The sequence below is a fragment of the Glossina fuscipes genome, unplaced genomic scaffold, assembly GCF_014805625.2.
Source record: "Glossina fuscipes isolate IAEA_lab_2018 unplaced genomic scaffold, Yale_Gfus_2 26, whole genome shotgun sequence".
NCBI classification, from domain to species: Eukaryota; Metazoa; Arthropoda; class Insecta; order Diptera; family Glossinidae; genus Glossina; species Glossina fuscipes.
Window position 1 is genome coordinate 1029219 of NW_023998421.1, and position 19799 is coordinate 1049017.

Below are 19799 nucleotides of genomic sequence, written 5' to 3' on the forward strand. Positions count from 1 at the left end.
AACACCCGCAACTATAACAGCAGCCGCAGCAACCTCAAAATGATTTTGCTTTGATAAAGGTTGAAACTTAAGCAGAGATTTATGGTGTCACCGTTGAAAACATAATAACTCGCGTACGGATAACGTTTACTTGCAAAAACCACCATACATCTAACGGATAATAGACGAAAATTTTCATCTCTATTAACTATCGTCAACGTCTACTCATCTGCAGCTGCATGCAATTCTCCAGAACCACATTTGCATTATTATTGAGTGCAACGTTTGACAATTTCAAGTGATTTCATTGCCTAAAACACGAACGATTAGCGTATAGTGAAGAGTGGGGGCTGAATTTTTTTCTTTTTTTTTTTTTCTTGGCCTTAGCTCTATAGAAAGATCTAAGACGGAACTGTTGTCGTGTCTGTTATGCAGCGCTCAAGATTCTATATGCACGTGAAAATCTTGATCGTAAATGTTTGCTTAGTCGCACTTACAATATGCATCACTGTCGTCGCGTAGTTAATTATATCGCCAACGTATTAAAGACCGCGAAATTAAGCGAGAATAATCATCATTATCGTTGTTTGTGTTCGAATTTAGACTTGTCACTGTTGCATTTGTTTTCAACGGCAACAAAAATCTCATCTGCAACCAATTCAACTGCGCTATTATCGTGGTCCGATTCGCCGTATTCGTCGTCGCCGCTATTGTCGTCGTCGTCGTCGTCGTCGTCGCTTTCGTTACCGTCTTTATAATAGTCATTCATTTGCCTATTTTTATGATGATGTTCTGTGATGTGTGGCTAGTGAAGATCGTATTCAATTAAATCTAATTTATTTTACTTTTTTGCAAAACCTTAAGAAGCAAAAAAAGTGATCATTTGACTTGCATTACAACTTGCAAAAACGCAAAATCACTCCAGAAAAATTATCACAATCATCAGAATTTTAAGAAAGACATTAGAAAGTATTTTCTGAAAAGTAGGCAAAGTGACATCACGTCTTGATATCGTGATATAAAGTGAAAATAAGTTATTTCGAATTTCGTTGTTAAAAGATTCCCGTTTTATTCTTCAAAACGCACTTGACAAGAACATCGTTCATCGTTTAGACAAATATTGTGAAGCCAAATCGTTAGCTTAAGTTCTCATTTAAATTTAAGTATACAGAACGCGTATTATTTTTCGACAAATTTCCCTAAGAGAAATTCCGTATATAATTTTCTTTAACCGGGTGATATAAAATAAAATTACGAACCTGGATTATCTGCTGAAAACGTTGCGCACGCTCAAAAATCCGATTATGGCCGAGAATCAAACCGCAAGTGAAGATTCCGGTCAGCAATCGCAACAACATCAAACTCATCCTCATCACCATCATCATCAGCAGCAGCAGCAGCAGCAACAACAACAACAGCAACAACAGCAGCAACAGCATTCTCAGCCATCATCGCCCCAGTATCCGGAGGAGCTGTCATCGGAACTAACCTCGCCCATAACACCACCTAACGAGAACTCAGCTTCGTCTCCTGAAGAGCCACAGACAGTTGTTATTGCCAATCATCATCCATCACGCACAGTCTCCAGTATGATTGATCGCCAACTTACCGCCAAATTTAAGACAACTAACGCCACTGGTCAGAGGCGTAATACTATACAGACCACTACACCGCCTAGATCTGCCAGCACTACGAGCATAAAAAAACCTTCGCTTGCGAAAGTTTCGTCATTAACTGGCGGTCCAAATGGCGGTTCATCCACAGAAAGACATAATTCCACTATTGACGCTCCGGCTGGCAAACATCACTATCATCATCATCCACACAGTTTGATTAACCATCATCATCATCACAATAATACGTCCTCTAACTCAACAGCTACCACCAATAACACGACCGCCATACAACGTACCACTAGTGAAAGTCTTCGTCTGAATTCAATACCGGGCGGAACGTCGGCATCAGATCCTTCGGCTTTATCAAATGCTACTAGTAGCACTAGTTTGAATTCTCACATAACTAACGATAGTTCAAGTTCTAGTGTCTCTGCTGCACCCAAATCGACAAGCACTAATGCTAGTAAAATTACGACCGCATCTAAAGCATCGTCAACATCAAAGGCTTCGTCTTCTATTAATAATGCCAGTGGAGTGAACAGTCAGTCTGCGGGTTCTACTACCGCATCAACCACTCGAAGTCATCACAGTCACGGCCACGCGCACGGCCCCGGTCATAACCATGCTGGCGGCGGAACACGTAAGCCAAAGACGACTTCATCGTTCCAAATCACTTCCGTAACGGTCGGCCAACCCAAAATACCTGTTGTTAATGATAATGGAGGCGAAGAGTCTGCAGACGATCTTGACGAATCTCACACTGACGATAGCCGTATAACAGATTTGGAAAATGAGACACCATCTATGTCCGAAGATACCTTCTCTAAGGAGGAGATTTATTACGCCAACAATGCTTTAAGTAGTACTGCTCCTGTCATTCCAACTAGTTCGCAATATGGACTAGTAGTAGTGGATCCTGATTTAGGAGCTACATTGGGTGCTCAAGCCATACAGAATGTGCAGGTCAACGTGGCCGATAACATTATTAACGTTGTAAGTGCTGCAGTGACCTCCGGCGGCGGTAATATTAAAAAAGACGATCTAAAAGATTCAGCTCAACATCGTAGTGAGCGATTTAAAGTAGTGAAAATTGAATCTACAGAACCATTTCGTCGTGGCAGATGGGTATGCATGGATTATCTTGATCATACTACGGTCGGAGGTGGAGGTGCTGGTACTGGTAAAGACGATGGTGCTGGCAACAATAACGAAAAGACTGGAAATAATGAAATGGGTGGTGGTGAACCAAGTGACCAACCACCTAAAACTACGCAAAGTATGAATTTGGGCCCAGGCGCTGCTACTGCATTAGAGAATCATGTGGATACAACCACTAATAGTTTACCAATGAATGCGGGCTTAGGCGGTCCGGTTCGTATAGGTGGAGGTGGGGCCGGTGGCGCGGGAGTCGATAAAAACTGGAATTATGCAGAAAATAATGATGGCGGCGGTGTTGCCACAGCCCCGGCTACCGTACTGCATGGTATAACAGCTTTTGCTGAAACTCCTGAGGGGACCGAAAATGGTAATGTGCCATCTGCCCCAACATCGGTAACAGCGTCCAACCAACAAGAACAGTATAGCACACCGCCTCAAGAGCTAAATTCCCAAACTGTGCAGACTATACAACCGCAATCAGAGGTCGGTCAAACTCAGCAGGCAGTGCCACTGGACTACGCAACAGTCGCTGCGCAGCAATTAAAAAAGTCACTGGAAGAGCTAAAGAAGCAGGAAGAAGCTATAGCAGCATCGGAAAAAGCAGCTGCAGCGGCTGCTGCTGGTGGCGTCTACTTGCCTGGTCAATCGCAACCTGTTAATTTCGAAGCAATGCAGCAGCAACACATACCAGCCCAGGCGGCCCAGACACAGGGGATTCAGGCTCAACATGGCTCTACTCTTCCGGGCAATATACACATACAGAATGGTAATATTCCCGTACCTACTGAACACAGCAATGTGCCTTCTCCTTCCATACAACAACCGCAATCGCAGCAGCAGCAACCTATAGCGGGCCAAACGAAAATAATGGAACAGCAGCAAAATATGGGCTATAACATAGATGTACAGCAACAACAACAACTATCACCAGCTCCACAACAGCAAATGTCAGGAAATTTTGTGGCAGGTAATTATCAGTCAACGCCTCACCAAACTCCACCGCAACAGTCTCCGCAAATGACTGAGACAACGGTTGGTATGCAGCAACAACAGCAGAAGCAGCAACAAGGAACGCCACAGCAGATGAACGTGCAGCCATCGCAACAGTTGCAAGGCCAGCAGCAACAACAAATGCCTCCCCAACAACAGCAACAAATATCGCAACAGCAGCAGATACAGCAACAGCAGCAAATGCAACAGCAACAACAAATGCAGCAACAGCATACACCCCAACAGCAACAAATGCAATTGCAACAACAGACATCACAAACGGATGGATTAACTGCTTCAAGTATGTTGGCTACTGCTAATGCTCATCAAATGCATCAATCGTTACCTTCTACACAGCAGCAACAACAACAACAACTCCAACAACAGCAACAACCGCCTCCTGCGCAAAGTCAACAATTACCGTCACAATTGCAACAATTGTCGCAGCCAATAAGCGCTGGTCAAACCATGCCAGTGTTGACGCAAATGGCAAGCTATGATATGCAGCAGCAGAGTGTTCAACAGGCTTCATTACAGCAGCAGCAGAGTGCGCCCGCAACATTGATCGATAATGCAGCTATACTAGCTAACATTCAGGCTCAACAGCAGCAGCAGCCTCCAGCGAGTGTTGTCGTTAATCCAAACGCGGGTCCGGTGAACGCGATGGTTATACCCTCAAATACTACACCAGCACCCTATCAAGCAACGCAGCAAATGCAATCGCAGCAACAGCAGCATATGCAACAGCAGCAAACATTAATGCAGCCACAGAAACAACAGCAACAGTCACAATTACCTATGGATGGTACAGCCGTAAATATTGGTGCCAACACTAGCAACAACAACAACACTATAAACACAACTAGAAATATGACATCTGCTATGGCTAACCTAACAAGCAATGCCAATGTAGCTACAGTTACGGCAACTTCTATTGATAATCAAACATTAATGCAAACTCAACAGCAACAGCAACCACCGCCGCAGCAGCAACAACAGCACCAGCAACAGCCATCACAGATTCAAACTAATCAACAGCAACAGGTACAATCTAATACGGAAACAGAGACTGAAAGGTAAGTTAAAAACTTATTTACTTCTGTAGCAAGTAAGTCTGGGTCGGCCTTGATCAGAAAATCATTTCCATGGCTCGTTAAAACTTTTCTTAATTAAATCGCGAAAATTTGTTTGTATGTCGACGCGAAAAGTTTGTTATAGGTTTTGAGGTAAACCTAGCGAAGCATGTTCGTTCATAAAGATACGCAGCTATGTGTATTGCTTTATGTAGCAGAATCCTATAGTTCAGTGGTTTATTAATGTTGAAGCTACGTAGTGCGGCATCATATCATATTGTTTAACAAATCGTACGACATGGTTACAGGCGATACTTACTTTTTTTTATATTGGTTTTGCTACAGCAAGCAAGCCCTACTAAGTTATTATGTATGGCAGTGTGTATGCTTTAACAAAGTTAGCTCGAATTTTTTGCGTCGTAAATTTATGGCTGCATAATAGTATTCGACGCATAGAATAAATTTTCCCAATAAGCCTCGCATGGTTATAAAATTGTATACCATTTTTTTCCTTCTTTTTCTTTTGAGGCGGCCGTCTGTTCAATTCAATTATATCGCTATTCAAAAGTGGACGGGCTTCAGGCTGATTTGATATGTATTTGCATATCGATTTCCTAGAGCTGATTGATTGGAAAGCACAAAGCACATCAAACCTTCTAAATTTCTGTCAAATTATGTGTAATATTATGTGTCGTATATTTCATGCACCGTATACGGTACCAAGTTAGATGCGTAAACGACGTTTGTTTTTTTTAATCAACAAAAAATTGACAATTGAAAGAAAAATACAAAAAATGATTTATTGAAAGTATTATCCATCACTATATATTCCATTCCACAATTAGGCAGAGCGAATCGAAAAAATTAATATCTCCGTGGAGGGCAGCGGTTTCATCCCAATTGCTGGTGGTAGTGTTCGATAATGAGATGATTTCATTTAGTTGGAGCAAATTCTAATACACCACAATCGGCTACTAATAGTGTCTAGTCTAATCTACGTCATGAATATTCAGATTTTTTATATCGTAACGCATCGACTGCTCATCATCCTTAACGACTCAGCAAGGCTGTCCTTCTCGGATTAGCAGAAAGTTTCCCACGTTTGACGAATATTTCCATAAAATTCGACATTTTCTGTTGATTTTCGTTAAAAAGTATCCAATGTAAAAAAAGAAAGCACAATTTTAGATATCTATATTTACATTATTGCCTTCGGTTCACATCAAAATTCCAAAAATCAAAATTCAAAATAAATCATATATGTCTATGGATATATCGTATATAAGCTGCAATAAATCTTAGTGCGATAAAATTGTATATATATGTATACAAGTAGAAGCAACCGGCTGTAATTGCCCCTCATGTCGAACTTAAAAATTAACAAAGGCATGCGGAGCTTTAAAAGGTGATAGAACGTAGCGCAAATACTCCCCTAGATCGAGTATAAACTAAATGTTAAAAGTCGAATTCAGAATTTTCTGCTTTTGTATCAAATCCAACAACCAACTAACGAAACATAAATAATAACGCATCCCGAAAAACGTGTCCAATGCTTGACATCATTTTCACTTGAGTTATTTCAGAACAAAGTTCACGCAGCTTCGGATAATGTGATTTTTCATATGCGCAAGTGAAATTTACGGTATTTAATAGCTATCTTCAGTATTTGCTATCAAGATACAATATCTGTTTTATATTTGTTCACAGTAACAGATGTCCCGCTCCACATAGCAGCCCGATTTTAAAACGAGTTAATGATGCAAATTGGTCCTATCTGAGCATAATTTCTCTCTCGTTTTATTTATTTATTTATTTATTTATTTTTGTTATTGTTTCTGCGTTAACGACTGACGTTGACAAAAGACTTTCATCGCATAGATTCAATGCAAACAATCTATGGTGATGACATCAGTAATTGTGGTGAAAAGCTAAGACATTTGTTAAAAATGATGTCAAACATCAGTTGAACCAGCTTGACTTTATCAATCAAAAATGTAAATTTTGTCCGCCATTGACTTTGAAATGTATGTTCAATGTTAAATATAATTGAAGATCACACAATTAAATGTAAGCTAACTACCAATACTATCACGACCGTTACCACCACTAATGCTATTGCAATTACTGTTAGTAATGCTGCTGCTGCTGTTGCTGTTGCTGCCGCCATCGTCTTAGTCATGTAGTTATATCTATATGAGCATATCAAGCGAGACAATGTTTGGGACTTGAAATGTCTAAATGCCGATACCGTTATGGAAGTGTAATGAACGGATACCAGAGAAAACACGCGAAAAAAAATTTATATAAGATTTACGAAAAATAATAAAAAGTAAATTTGAGTGTAAAATGAGTTGAAAAAACAGAAGGAGATCGTGCGGTTGGCGTGTGGTAAGCCGGCATTTTAACTATTGTTACTTGAGAGTGTTGGTACTTCAAACAAGTATTTATATACTAAATTTCCCTACTGCTCTTACTTCTTACTTACGTCTTCGCCTGCAAATCGTTTGCAAAATGAAATGAAACGAATGGCGGCTATTTCGCCAATTTCTTGTGATCTCCAATTATGCCGTTTATCTATTACTGTGGCCCGGTTGAAATTGTGGTTGTTATGCTAACGTTTCCTCACACCACACTCGAAAATCTTTCTTCTTCCTCTCTGTCTCTCTCTCTCTCTCTCTCTATGGTTTGCCTCTCAAGTCGAAAAACCCAAAATCTCACAAGAAAGTTGAAAAAAAATTTTTTTTTTTTTTTTTTTTTCTTAAAAAAAAAATGATTCATGTTTGCCTTTAAAGTTTTCTTTTTCGCTTTACCAGACTCCGCTATATAATACGAAATGCATGAATGAATGAATGAATGTTTTAAAGATTAAATCGTTGCTGTTGGCTGTCTGTGATTGTTTTAAAACCGGTAACTGCTTTCCTTACTGCACACATATATACGTATATATGTATGTACGTATGCATATCTTGAAAAACAAAAATCCGGCCGCTTATTATTTTTTTTTTTTTTTTTTTTATTTAATAGTTTTTCTTTGTTTTTCTTATTGAAAATTTATTGTATTTGAAATGAGAAAAGTGGGTGTTGATGAATCAGCGACAAGATTTTTACTAAACGTTACCATTAAGTTGTCTTATGTTTCTTTGTTAGTTAAATGGTCGTCCATCTAATAGGCTGCATAGGGTCGATAAGTATTGTTGTCGCCAGACCTTTTCAATGCATTTATTTCAAATATTGGAAATGCATTGTATATGCACATTGCGAATGGAATTATTTTTCTTTTGTCTTACTCTCTCCTTCCATCTCATTGACATCAGTTTGTTTTATTTGATACCAGGCGGAAAATTCATGATCGACTTTGATGATAAAAAAATCAAAGCATTACTTGAATCACATGTAGGTTACGCTGCTCAGTGGAGGTCTTTTCATGACTTATGTAAACGTTTGGGGTAGTCTCTCTGTAATGGCAGGAATATTTTTCAAATAGATCTCGTTTGCTGATAAGAGTAAGCAAGCGGTCTTGGCTTCGATGTAACGCGCTAAACTTGAAGAACTCTCCAAAGCAGCCTTTCTGCGAGCTTTAATCAAGGAACCGCATGAATTCAGAATATGCAGCAAAAAAAACTATTTTTACTATCAATCATAGAAAAATATTGGTTTTTTATTAAATCAAGACAATCAATTTTTGTCTTAACTTTGAAGCATAAAGTTTTATAATACAATCATTGGGGAATTTTTGTGAAAATCTTCAAAGATTTCTTTGTTTCTTGTAGAATATGAAAAAAAGGAGTTCTTGCCAAAAAGCTTCCAAGAAATTTCTCCGAGAGGTACTTCAAATATAAATTTTATGATGAATAGTGGGAATAAACAATTTTCGTCAAAGACTGCACTATAGAGTTGCCGCGGTAGGACAGTAACTGGTCTTTCCAACATCATATTGCGATATGTATGAGAGAATATATCTTGGCAGAGGCGTCCTATATTACAGATACCAGGAAGAATCTTTAGGAGATTTTGCCGATTGATTGTGCTTGTGTTGTGTATTTAAGTTAGCTGAAAGTTATAATTGCAGTGCAATCATATGCTTGTCGCAAAGCGAAAACTTTAGATCGACTTTCGCTTGGTTAGAATGGTTATGATAAGCATTTATAAGAGAAAATGTCACAATTGTTTACAGAAAGGTTTACAAAAAAAAAGTGCGAACAATCCAAATTTTAAAAATAGTTGCTGGGAGCTTCCTTCAGTATTTGTACTAAGAGGGCTGTTTTTAATTAGCTCAAAATCTGGTCGACATTTTCTTATTTGAAAATAAATGCGATAAGAGAGCGCACCTTCATTTATTTTGAGCTTAGAGGAGTTAGGTACTTGATAGTGGCCACCGAAGTTCTTCAACAATTCAATTCAAGCAAAGCCACCACTTCTTAAACCGTCGCAGGTATTAAAATTTGTGTAACTTCGTGATCGGTAAACAAAATCTGCAACGAAAGCTTAAGCGCTTGCCAAGTATATATGACGTCTGATACCATCTCATGCAAATCTATCTAAATATTCGAAAAATTTACTGAAAATTTGTTGACGCATGTGTGTTCATTAAGAAAATATTGATAAAGTCTTCTATTCTATAAAAAGTACTGCACAGTATGCCCGACTTTGTAATCGGATTTCTGTATTTTTTCATTTTTCCACAACTTTTCCTACGTGAGATGAATAGAGTATAAAATTAAAAGAAAATACATTAATTTTCAAATAGCAAATGTCTTAGAATTAATCTAATCAATATTTCACATTAATTTTAAATCAATTTTCATTTACAATTTGCAAATGATTTATTCTGAAAATACTTGAAGTTTTTAATTATATTTGCATAACAAGGAGGAAACAAAATTTATTCTGATTTAATGGATTCAATTTAATTACAACATACTCCCACCTTCCTGTCTACCACACATCGACACCCACTCAGCCAAAGAATTGCAATGTACTTACAATGTCAGATTGACACGGATTTATGGATTAATACAAATTAAAAAAAAATTAAAAAAAAGCTTAACAATTAAAAAGGAATGTTATAATAAAAGGGCAGAAAGAAAAATAGAAATACATTAAAATTGAAATTGAAATTTCGAAAACAAAAGGAAAGGGATAATTGGGAAAACGCTAACCGCTTTGAAGGAGAATCTTCTGCATCCGTGCTGGGTGGCATGCTATCTTATGCAGAAACTGCAAACACTTATTATGGCAAGTAAAAATTTTGACGCCGCCAGACTTAAACCAACTGCCTCAGTAATGCAATGGTTTTGTCCAAGCTTGTCGGCTAAAGCAAATTTCTAGAAAAGCGAAACACAAGCTTGCAAAGTAACGAACATACCTACCGTATTCGTATAAATAAACACTAAGAAATAATAAAATAATACCGTAGAGAGAAGATCCAACCAGACTTTGAATTCCCTTTTATCATCCAAGAGAGAAGATGGGCCGCGGTGGTCCGCTACATTACGGGTAAACTGTCTAAAACGCGTGTAAATGATGCTTGCTTAACCAGTTAACTATGTCAATCCTTTGGAGAGAGTGTATTTAAATTGCGTCGCAAAAATTTAGCGATGACGAGTATACTCGTGTAATATGCGATTGGATTGTAATGACATAACTTGACAAAATGAAATACACACATTCTAAAATACATTGTTATAATAAATTTGATGAGGAAATCTGAATCAAAATTTTGTACCTTTTTCATTCATCTTACACAGTTAACTGGTTAAGAAATTATCAGCATAACTACAGCACGTTTCGGCAGAGAAGTATGCATACGAGACATTCGTCACGTTTCCCGCATTGGAACATTTAGGCCAGACGACAAAGACTCAAAATGGGGGCCAGAACAACTATTCCAACTATTATTAAACAAAGGCGCTGCGCATCAATTTTGTTTTTTTTTTTAAGACTCTCATTTTATAGCTTAGTACACAAAAAAAAAAAACACATTTCATATATGATAGCTACATAGCAAAGCCGATCGTGAAGGTAGATACAATCCATTTGCAGTACTACTATGTGCGAACAGACTGAATTATTTGAAACATTAAACGCAGCGAGCCGGACTCGTTTAGGTTACATTAATATAACCTAACTCAGTCAGTCTTGGTCTTCGTTTTGGCTGGACCAACCAAATTGTGTTCTCATTTCTAAATTGCAATTTAATGTAAGAGAATAGATAAGCGATGAAATAGTAGAAGTAACTGATAAGAATATAGAATGACAGTCAAAAGACGTTTTGTAAAGTTTACCTAGCAATAACAATACATTTATGTAATTTATAAAGTGTGGAATACCAATGATTGCATGTGACGATGCTAGTTTAATTATATTAATCAAAAAACCAGCGAGTGACGTTCTTCAGCGATAAACCACACGTACGCGCGGATATGCATTACTGCCGGGATGTAATTAATAGAAAATTTGCAAGAAAATACAAATTTTTATTCCAACCTACTGACTAGGGCATCGGCATCAAGCAGTTACCTCTGTCACGATATTCCAAAATAATTTTAGAAGTCTTTCAGTTGTAGCTATAATTTATTTTCTGCAAAGTAATATCTTTTACATGAGGGGGCACAATGGATTTGTCATGAATTACTTCAGGGGTTCATCCCGTCAATATGAGTCATTTATAAATGACGGAAACACGGTATAATAAAAATAAAAAGTTGATAAATTGTGTAAAACACAATGAGTTTCATTCTCACAGACCGACCACCTCCTCATTAAATATCCTTCGATAGCTAGAGATAATAAATAATTGAAAAGGAAATATATAACGGATTTGTTTTAAAACAATACCACAGGAGGGAGGGAAAGAGGACAAAACGAATAACAACAAGTAAAAAATGAAAGCAGCGTACCCACGACAAAGCATTCATTTACTTTTATCACAAAAATGTTTATCAAAATCATTTCTTGGTAGTGACGGCAGCAGAGTTAACTAATCGATAAATATGGGTGTGCGTACGGAGAGTGAATATAAACTATGTGTATATATACGTTATATATATATATATATATATATATATACGTTATATATATACTTTATATATATTAAAGTTTATGTGATATGCCGTCTCGATAATAGCTGGCTGGTTCAGCGACCATTACTGCAAAAAGCAATGCAACTTTAATGAAAGATGCGTAAGTGTATCTAAAGAAGTATGCATATTAAAAAAAAAAGATAAATGGAGAAAGAGAGTGTAGGCTAATAAGCCATTCGGTTAGTTAGTTAAGCCGTTTAACTTCACAATTGTAACACTAATAAATGTACAAATTGCATTCCCATAAACGCCTGACGTGTGTGGTACCCAATTACAACATCCACGAAGTCTTTCATTTAGATTTAGCAATCAAAAAACAACGCCAACCCAAATCAAGACCGGCAAACGAATATGAGATTTAACTCAGCTGTTACACACACCAATTACCACAAAAATTTGTAAATGTATACAACATTGTAAATGTGCTTTAATTTCGAAGTTTTCCTTTTGCAATACTGGCAGGGTTGGTTTTATACTTATCGTCTGTCTATTAAGTTTGTTAAACGTCTCTGTTAAGCATTGACATATGATCATTATTTAACTTAATTTATCAAACTTTACGTTAGTTCCTTATTTGCTTTTTATTAGGTTAAGTTCATAAGTCTTTTCCTGAAGCTATCTTTTGCAAACATTTTTTTATACTAAATTCCACAATGATGTTATTATGTGCAGCTACTCATTTCATATGTGTTGTTAGGCAGGATCTCTTAGAATACGTCAAAGTTAAGTAAGTTTAAAGCTTTCTTCTATAGAAATGTCTTAGGATCATCTGCATATCTCGCGCTCACGATATTCTTCCCAGTTTTGATGCTTCCATTTGTTAACCACCGATCACAGCAACAATGTTATATGCACCCATTTTAGTTGTCCTGTCAGAGAAGTCTTTAGAACCCCAATGAGGGAATGTATAGTATTCATAAAGTCTCCGTATCAAAAAAAAATTGGAGGTGCAAAAAGAAGCAATGAACTATGTATCATCTTCAAAGAGGAGTCACTTTACAGCGTGTTCACTGCACGTTCGCGAAAGACCTGAACTCTGAAATATAAAATCACTTTGACTCGCAATTTGGAATACGCCTTAATTTCGATGTATTAGTAGCTTTAAGCTAACGCATTATCAAGCACGTAAACGATTAATAGCACATTGAAAATTTGGAATTAGTAACATTTTATTAAAAGACATAATGAAAATAAAAATCGCGTACTTATTGGTTCATAAGAAAGAAAGAAATTGCCGAAGATCGTGTAAGGTCAGACACAAGAAGGAAAAATGTAACGAAAATTGTCACTTGATAATAATAAATAATTTTTACTTATATATTTGTCTTTGCGCACAAATTGTATAAATTGACAAATACTGCGACAGTTATGTATGGAAAACAAATTTATTTTCTTTGCCGTGCTGGTCATTGCCGCCGCTATTTCACGTTCTTTTATGGCAAAAAAAAAAAAAGAAAAAAAAAGAAAGGAAAGGAAAATGTCAAAACACTTATTTATCACATATTTATTTACATATAGCAGGGGGTACATAACATATAACACATTTTCATATTCATTTCTTATGACAGACACAATTTGGAAAGAGTTCCCTCTGCGTTTCAGTGAGTTGGAAGAGAGAAAAAAAGATCAACGAGTTTGCTTTTCTTTTTTTTTTTTTTTTTACTACTTACTGGAAGAAATGCTAAATTGGTTATGAGAGTTGTGATGCAAGGCGTAATAATCCGTAAGATAAATCCGGAGAAAGTGAAACGTTCCTAACTTCTTTCATTTATACAATCCACCAATCACCAATCTCTAAAGAAATATATTATTTTGGTTAGTACATTAATTTACTTGAGCTCCTATAATTCTTAGTCTCTCTAGAGGTTCCAGTTAGATGTACGCATGCTTCACACCATTCACCACCATATCTTATTTTCTACGCAAAGTGCTACTTGCGAATCATGGAAACATAGTCGGAAAGGTAATTGTAGTAATTACTTTTTCTAGTCCAGGCAAAATTTGTATTTGATTATCAGAAGATAACGAAAAAAGGTAGAGGATAACAAAAAATCACTCTAAGCTGAATGTAAACTCTCTCTTGTCCATTTTTTAATGATACAAATTGACTTTTATTTATAAGAGTCTTAACCGTTTCAAAAATGCAAATAACTTTGATGTATGAAGTGGCCCATAATATAGTCAGTGACTTACGGCCTAGGTAGCGAAAAGACAAATGCCTGGCAGTTTCACTACCTATGATTTTTGTGAGTAAATCGCAACTGTCTACAATGCTCATAATTATCATGTCAAGTCAAAAGTAGCATGCCTCACTTATGCGATGTGCAGGTGAAGTCCACGTGACCAATGAAATTTATTTAGAAAAAACTTTTCAAACGACTTTGCCGCAAAAAATTAGGTGACTCGCTTATGGCATTGCCTATAGCGTCAACGAATTTCGTCATAAAAATTGAATTATTGCGCTAACGCTATTTAAGCTTTAAAGGGCAGAGATCTACATTTTGAGACGTTAAAAGGATGTAGAAAAAATTTCCCGATCCAACCTAAAAAGACATAAAAGATAAGCTTCATATATCATATGTTAAATATATATAATATAAAAAGTTTTTCCTAACCTGCTTTATCCGTTCAGTTAAAGCCTATTCTTAACCTAATTCCTGGTACAGCGAATGTCAGTAAGCTGTAAAAACAGTATACGGAGTTTTAAGATCGAAATTATGTCCATGTCCCAGACTAGCCCAGACTTTTCGTACGTCATCCTTCTCAGTTATGCACCGGTTGAGACTTCAGATGGAAGTACTCAATCAATTTTCCAGTAACGTGAAATTTTCACAAATAAAGTTTAAAAAAATTTTTTAACAAAGTTTTGGATTTTCATAAAAATATATATAGATGTAGTTAATATTCAAATGGAATAATTTCGTGAGCGTATGTGAGAGTGAAAATATTTTAAGTGTTCAATACATCTATTAATAAAAAGTTAACACGAGAAAATAGCTGAAAGTGCAAAGTTCAACTTGATTGTGCAATAGTCAACGTCACGTCACGTGTAGGATGACGATGACGAAATATAGGATGGATTGGGAAAGAAGGCAGAATTTAAAAAGCCTAAGATTGTATAAAAATATCCCCTCCCATTATAAGATTGCTTTGTGCATTGCCAATGAGAATTTAGTGGCAATGAGCGTTTTCCGCTGACAACATTTCTGTAGGTGCAACTGTAGTTAAGAATTTCTTCATTATCGTTTTTTAAGAATTTTTGACATTCACACAAGCGCTGCTTTCTACTTTTTGAAACATTGCTTAACATCTTTTGCAAGTTAACGAAATTTCCGTTTCATGTTCTTCTTCTTTCCGAATTATTAAATGCATTCACTTCATCATATATTGCATATTGAAAATACATATATATTGTGCACTTCCTTGGCAACGGAAACGAAAAATCAACTGTCAACCAATGGCAATAACATTGACTTTTAAAATGTACTTACTGAAGAGCTTATCCAATGCAACAGAAATGTTTTTTTATTCCTTTTCTTTTTCTTAATGCAAAAAATGATATGATTGATTAAAACGAATTATAGATACCTACTTCAAACAAATAGGCGAAACTATTTTAAAACTTTATTAATTATTAAGCAATATTTGTAATTATGCATTTTACATAATCTGTTATTACACACGGTACACCCTGCACTACTTGTTACATGGGGTTCATTAAGTTTGTCGGGATGTATGTTATGATAGGTCCACATTTTATTTCAGCGATCGTTTTAGCTTCATCTTTTGAATCAAGTTTAAGTTTGTCTATCCGTCTGTCTGTTTGTCCGTGTAGCTTTGCAATTTACCTATAGGTCGCAAATTTTGAGCTATTTTGACAAAATTTTATGCGCGGAAACATTTTGAATCAAGGTCAAACAGTAATGAAAATGGATTGAATTGCGCTTCATTCGAGACCACGCTACATGCAATGCCTCATTTTGAAAAGGTTGTTTTAAAAAAAAATTTTTTGAATTTTCAAAGTTTGGCGACAAAATTACTGACATTCTAAATATAGATCGCACGATTCAATTTTTTTCAATTCCATATCATTTTTACGAAATATAAACCTTTATAGAGAGGACAGGTCTATTTAACGTAAAAGTTACAAAATTTAGTATACAATAGAAGTTTGGCATAAAAGTGCATTTTACGAAATTTCAACTACGTACGTTTGTTTTTTCGGCTCAGCTCTCTATGCGAAAGCACCTTTCCTTCTCTTTCGCTTGAAAATAAATTATATCTTAATATAGAAGCAAAGTATATGTTTGCAATTGCAGCAAACGAAACGGTGTATGGCAATTAATAGTCCACTTGGCTTGGCTATAAGTGTTTTTGCCTGCTTCTAGATAGTCGAAGTGTATAAATCATGAACGATTTCTGGATTTTTTTTTTTTTTTTTGTTTTTTGTTAGAGCTTGTTGCAGCTTGCTTGCGGATAAGTTCAGTATTTATATCCAACTTGTAATGACTTATGTTTATATTTCAGAGTTCAGGCTTAAATCTTTATTTATTTACGCGTGCAATTCAGGTATAGTAAAATAACCGCCGAACAGATTAGACTATTAAAAATAACGTAACTCTTATAACTGGTTATATAACGAGAGCGTGGTAGGAGGCTATATAAACTAACGCAGTTGAAATATGTATGGCATCCTGGGTGCAAATATTTTGAATTTTAAAAACGAAACAAAAAAATTTGCGTATATCTTCAGAAAACATACTCACAATTAGTAGCACGATGTATATAGGAAGGGGAAGTGAAACTAATAACAAAGTTGTACATGATCAAATGCGGCTAATGAATGCCTTAAACGATTGCAAGCCGATTTATGCAAATAACAATTAATTGTAAGCTTAGATGTGAGAGCGTAGTATATTTCTATCAAATATATGAGAAGATCTAGTACGAGAATGTTTGTATAAATTGCCTTTTTATTGCTTAATTGATTTGGCAAAGGCAGACAGTGATTTCAAGTTATAAAGCTCATAAAGGAAATCGACCGTTTTAAGAGTGAGGGATGAGAATACGATAATTCAGTCCTTCCGTATACATACAATCGAGCGTATTCGAAATTTCCCACCATATAGCCGATGAAATGCAGTTATTTTTGGATCGTCTAAGGCTTCTTAGCTGATCGAGCAATCTTTTCGAACATTCGACCTTCGTTCAAAATGTATAGCGTATAAAATGCAGAGAAAACCGGAATATTGATAATTAATTCTTTTGTACGCATAATCCTTTCCTAGAGACATCCCTACAAAATCCCATGTTTTGAGTAATCATTTTATATAAGACTAGAAAACAGTTCAAATGCGAGGGGCGATGCTTCAAAACCTATTAGGCTTATAAGTTTAAAAGGAAAAATAAATATGTACATTTATATATATATATATATATATACATATATTGACACATAGCAAAATCCAGGTATTCGTACATATTGTATGTTCATAGTGTTGCTGCTGTAGAGCAGCCTGTGGTAAAATATTTGTTCGTTTGAGAGGGAACCGATATTAAAGAATACTGTGCTATAGGAGGATTACCTATATTCTAGACATGCACATTACATTTAAAAGGACGCAACCGGTTCATGTTAGCTACAAATTGAAAAGAGAAAATTTATAAATATTACCGTCAACGCCTTATGAGCTATAGAGTTCCTGCTCCACCATTCTTGAGGTGATTAGCAGATAGTCCAGATTCACCTCAAAGCTGCTGAAATTTCCTGAACAGTAATCACCAAGAACGCATGACAGAGTGGTAGACGGAGTATTAAACCAAAAGAAATCAGAAATAAAACTGATATCTAGCTTTTATTATACTTTGTTATAATCTTAAGAACGAAATTGTTGTTAAAAGTAATAAATTCAGAAGAATGTTTGTAAGGGACGGTAGGCCTGAAAGATGAAAATAGATGAGTAATCGTAAGTGGATCAAATATATAAAAAAAATTAACAATTTCTTACTTATGCGGATGAGTGGCCAAAGAATTTGAATTTTATTACTTTGTCTTGAAATCATGAGTAGTCATCTTGTAAATATTTGATTCCTTTTGTAAAGCTAAGGCACTTAATCATTATGTTTGCATGTCTGGTTGCTTACTTGCCTGCCTGTCAAGTCAATGCTGAATGTTTGATGAGTCGTTGCGTTAGTCGGCTGAAGCCAACAATCATTTGCATCATCAAACCAAAAATTACAAACAGCACTTGAACTTTAAGTGAAAAATAAGAGCAAGCACACGAGCAGTAACAGTAGTAGTCCTCAATAACCTAATGTTAAGCGAACTAGTTGCGATTGTTGTTGTTTTTGTTGTTACTGCTTCTTCGTTTTGTTTCCTTTCAGTCTCCATCATCATGCAACATATTACAGATAATAATGATAGCAGAAACTATTTCTTGACGTTACTTTGCATGTATGCAGCCATACTTAATGCGTTGCAATCTTTTAAAGAATTTTTTTTTTTTTTTTTTTATTTATTTTTTTTAAGAAAAATGGTTTTGCGCACATCCATGGACATACGTAGAAATTTTTATTTAATTTTTATTTCAAACAAAACATCTCTCATTCCCCAGTTCGAGTCGAGCAAAGTCATTGCAGGAAGATACTTTATATCAGAAAAAAAGAAAGCATGATAAATTTTATTGGAATGCTTCAACTTGCTATATAAAGCAATAAGAGAATTCTTCCTAAAAATGTGAACATATAACAATAACAACAAAGATTGCAACTGCAATAACAGAATGTCGAATGTTTTATGTGTAACGCTCCTCTGGGGGGGAGGAAGGCAAGTGAAGAGAAAAACAAAAAGCAGAAATAAAAAAAAAACACTTTAATATTTTATGAACAACACAATATCCATATCACGTCGATATAGTACGAATTTTGTACACATTTCAAAGATTTGCACACGATGCGCGTGTACTGCGGCTTGCAAATTATGAAAAGCTTGTTTAGCGTGCATCTGCGCAAAGTTTAGACCGATTTCTATGAAGTTTCATTTTACCTAATTGTGTTTCGATTCCGTTAAATTTCTGAATTCCTTAATTCGACATGTTTCTCTCTGGCACATGGAAGTAGCAACAAAACAACATAAGATATTTAGTATAACTAAAATAAATAAATTACGTGCACTTGGTAATAAAATAAGTATTTTTAGTTATATTTGCTTTATTTCATTTGTAGTTTGTTTTTTTTTTTTTTTTGTTTTCTTTTCTTGTTATGGAGCTGGTATGTGCTTCACGTTATCTTTAGCTTCGTCATTTGTATGGCATGCGACACTCCTTTTACGTGCAAAACAGAACGTTGTTTTATTAAAATTTCATTATTACACATCCTTAAAGGCGTCTTAATGCCTGAACTTAATATTTAAATTGAGCTTTTCCTTTAGTTGAATTCTCAGCCATCTCCCGTACAAATACACACATATTTAAATATGTGTATTAAGAGAAAGCGTAAGGCTCTTTTCCCTTTTCGAAGAAGCTTCTCAGCGACTGAGAATTCTCTTAGATAATTGCAAGTCTACGACGTTGTGTTGATCCTCTACCGTTCTCATGATAGGCGCCTTTAGATAGGTTAGCAATTGGAAAATTTACTTTCTTCCAAATTATATCTACATATCAAAGCTTTTCAGAGGCATTATATCGCAAGTAAGAAGGTTCTTCAATATTCAGCTTGAAGGTGCCGAAAGAGTATAAGACGTTAATTTCTCCAACGGGATCAATCGAGACCATTTATTTAAATTATGTTTTCCTTTATGGGCCTAACCACTGTAATTATAATTTATTCGATTAACGCTTCCAGGCATCGAGTTATTTAAAGTCGAAGCTGTGGAATTCAAGCCAACATTTTTGCTTTCTGTG

At 35.8% G+C, this 19799-nt stretch overlaps 1 protein-coding gene across 2 annotated transcripts in view; it reads left to right on the forward strand.

The window, feature by feature from the left end:
- Positions 1–1259: 1259 nt before the first annotated feature.
- The window catches only part of LOC119635341 (protein bunched, class 2/F/G isoform), a 218325-nt gene continuing 199785 nt past the window's right edge, over positions 1260–19799 (forward strand). For both annotated transcript variants that reach the window (XM_038030120.1, XM_038030121.1), the window contains exon 1: positions 1260–4819. In XM_038030120.1, the coding sequence (XP_037886048.1) occupies positions 1284–4819 (3536 nt within the window). In that variant the 5' untranslated portion in view covers positions 1260–1283. The remainder of the gene's footprint in view (positions 4820–19799) is intronic.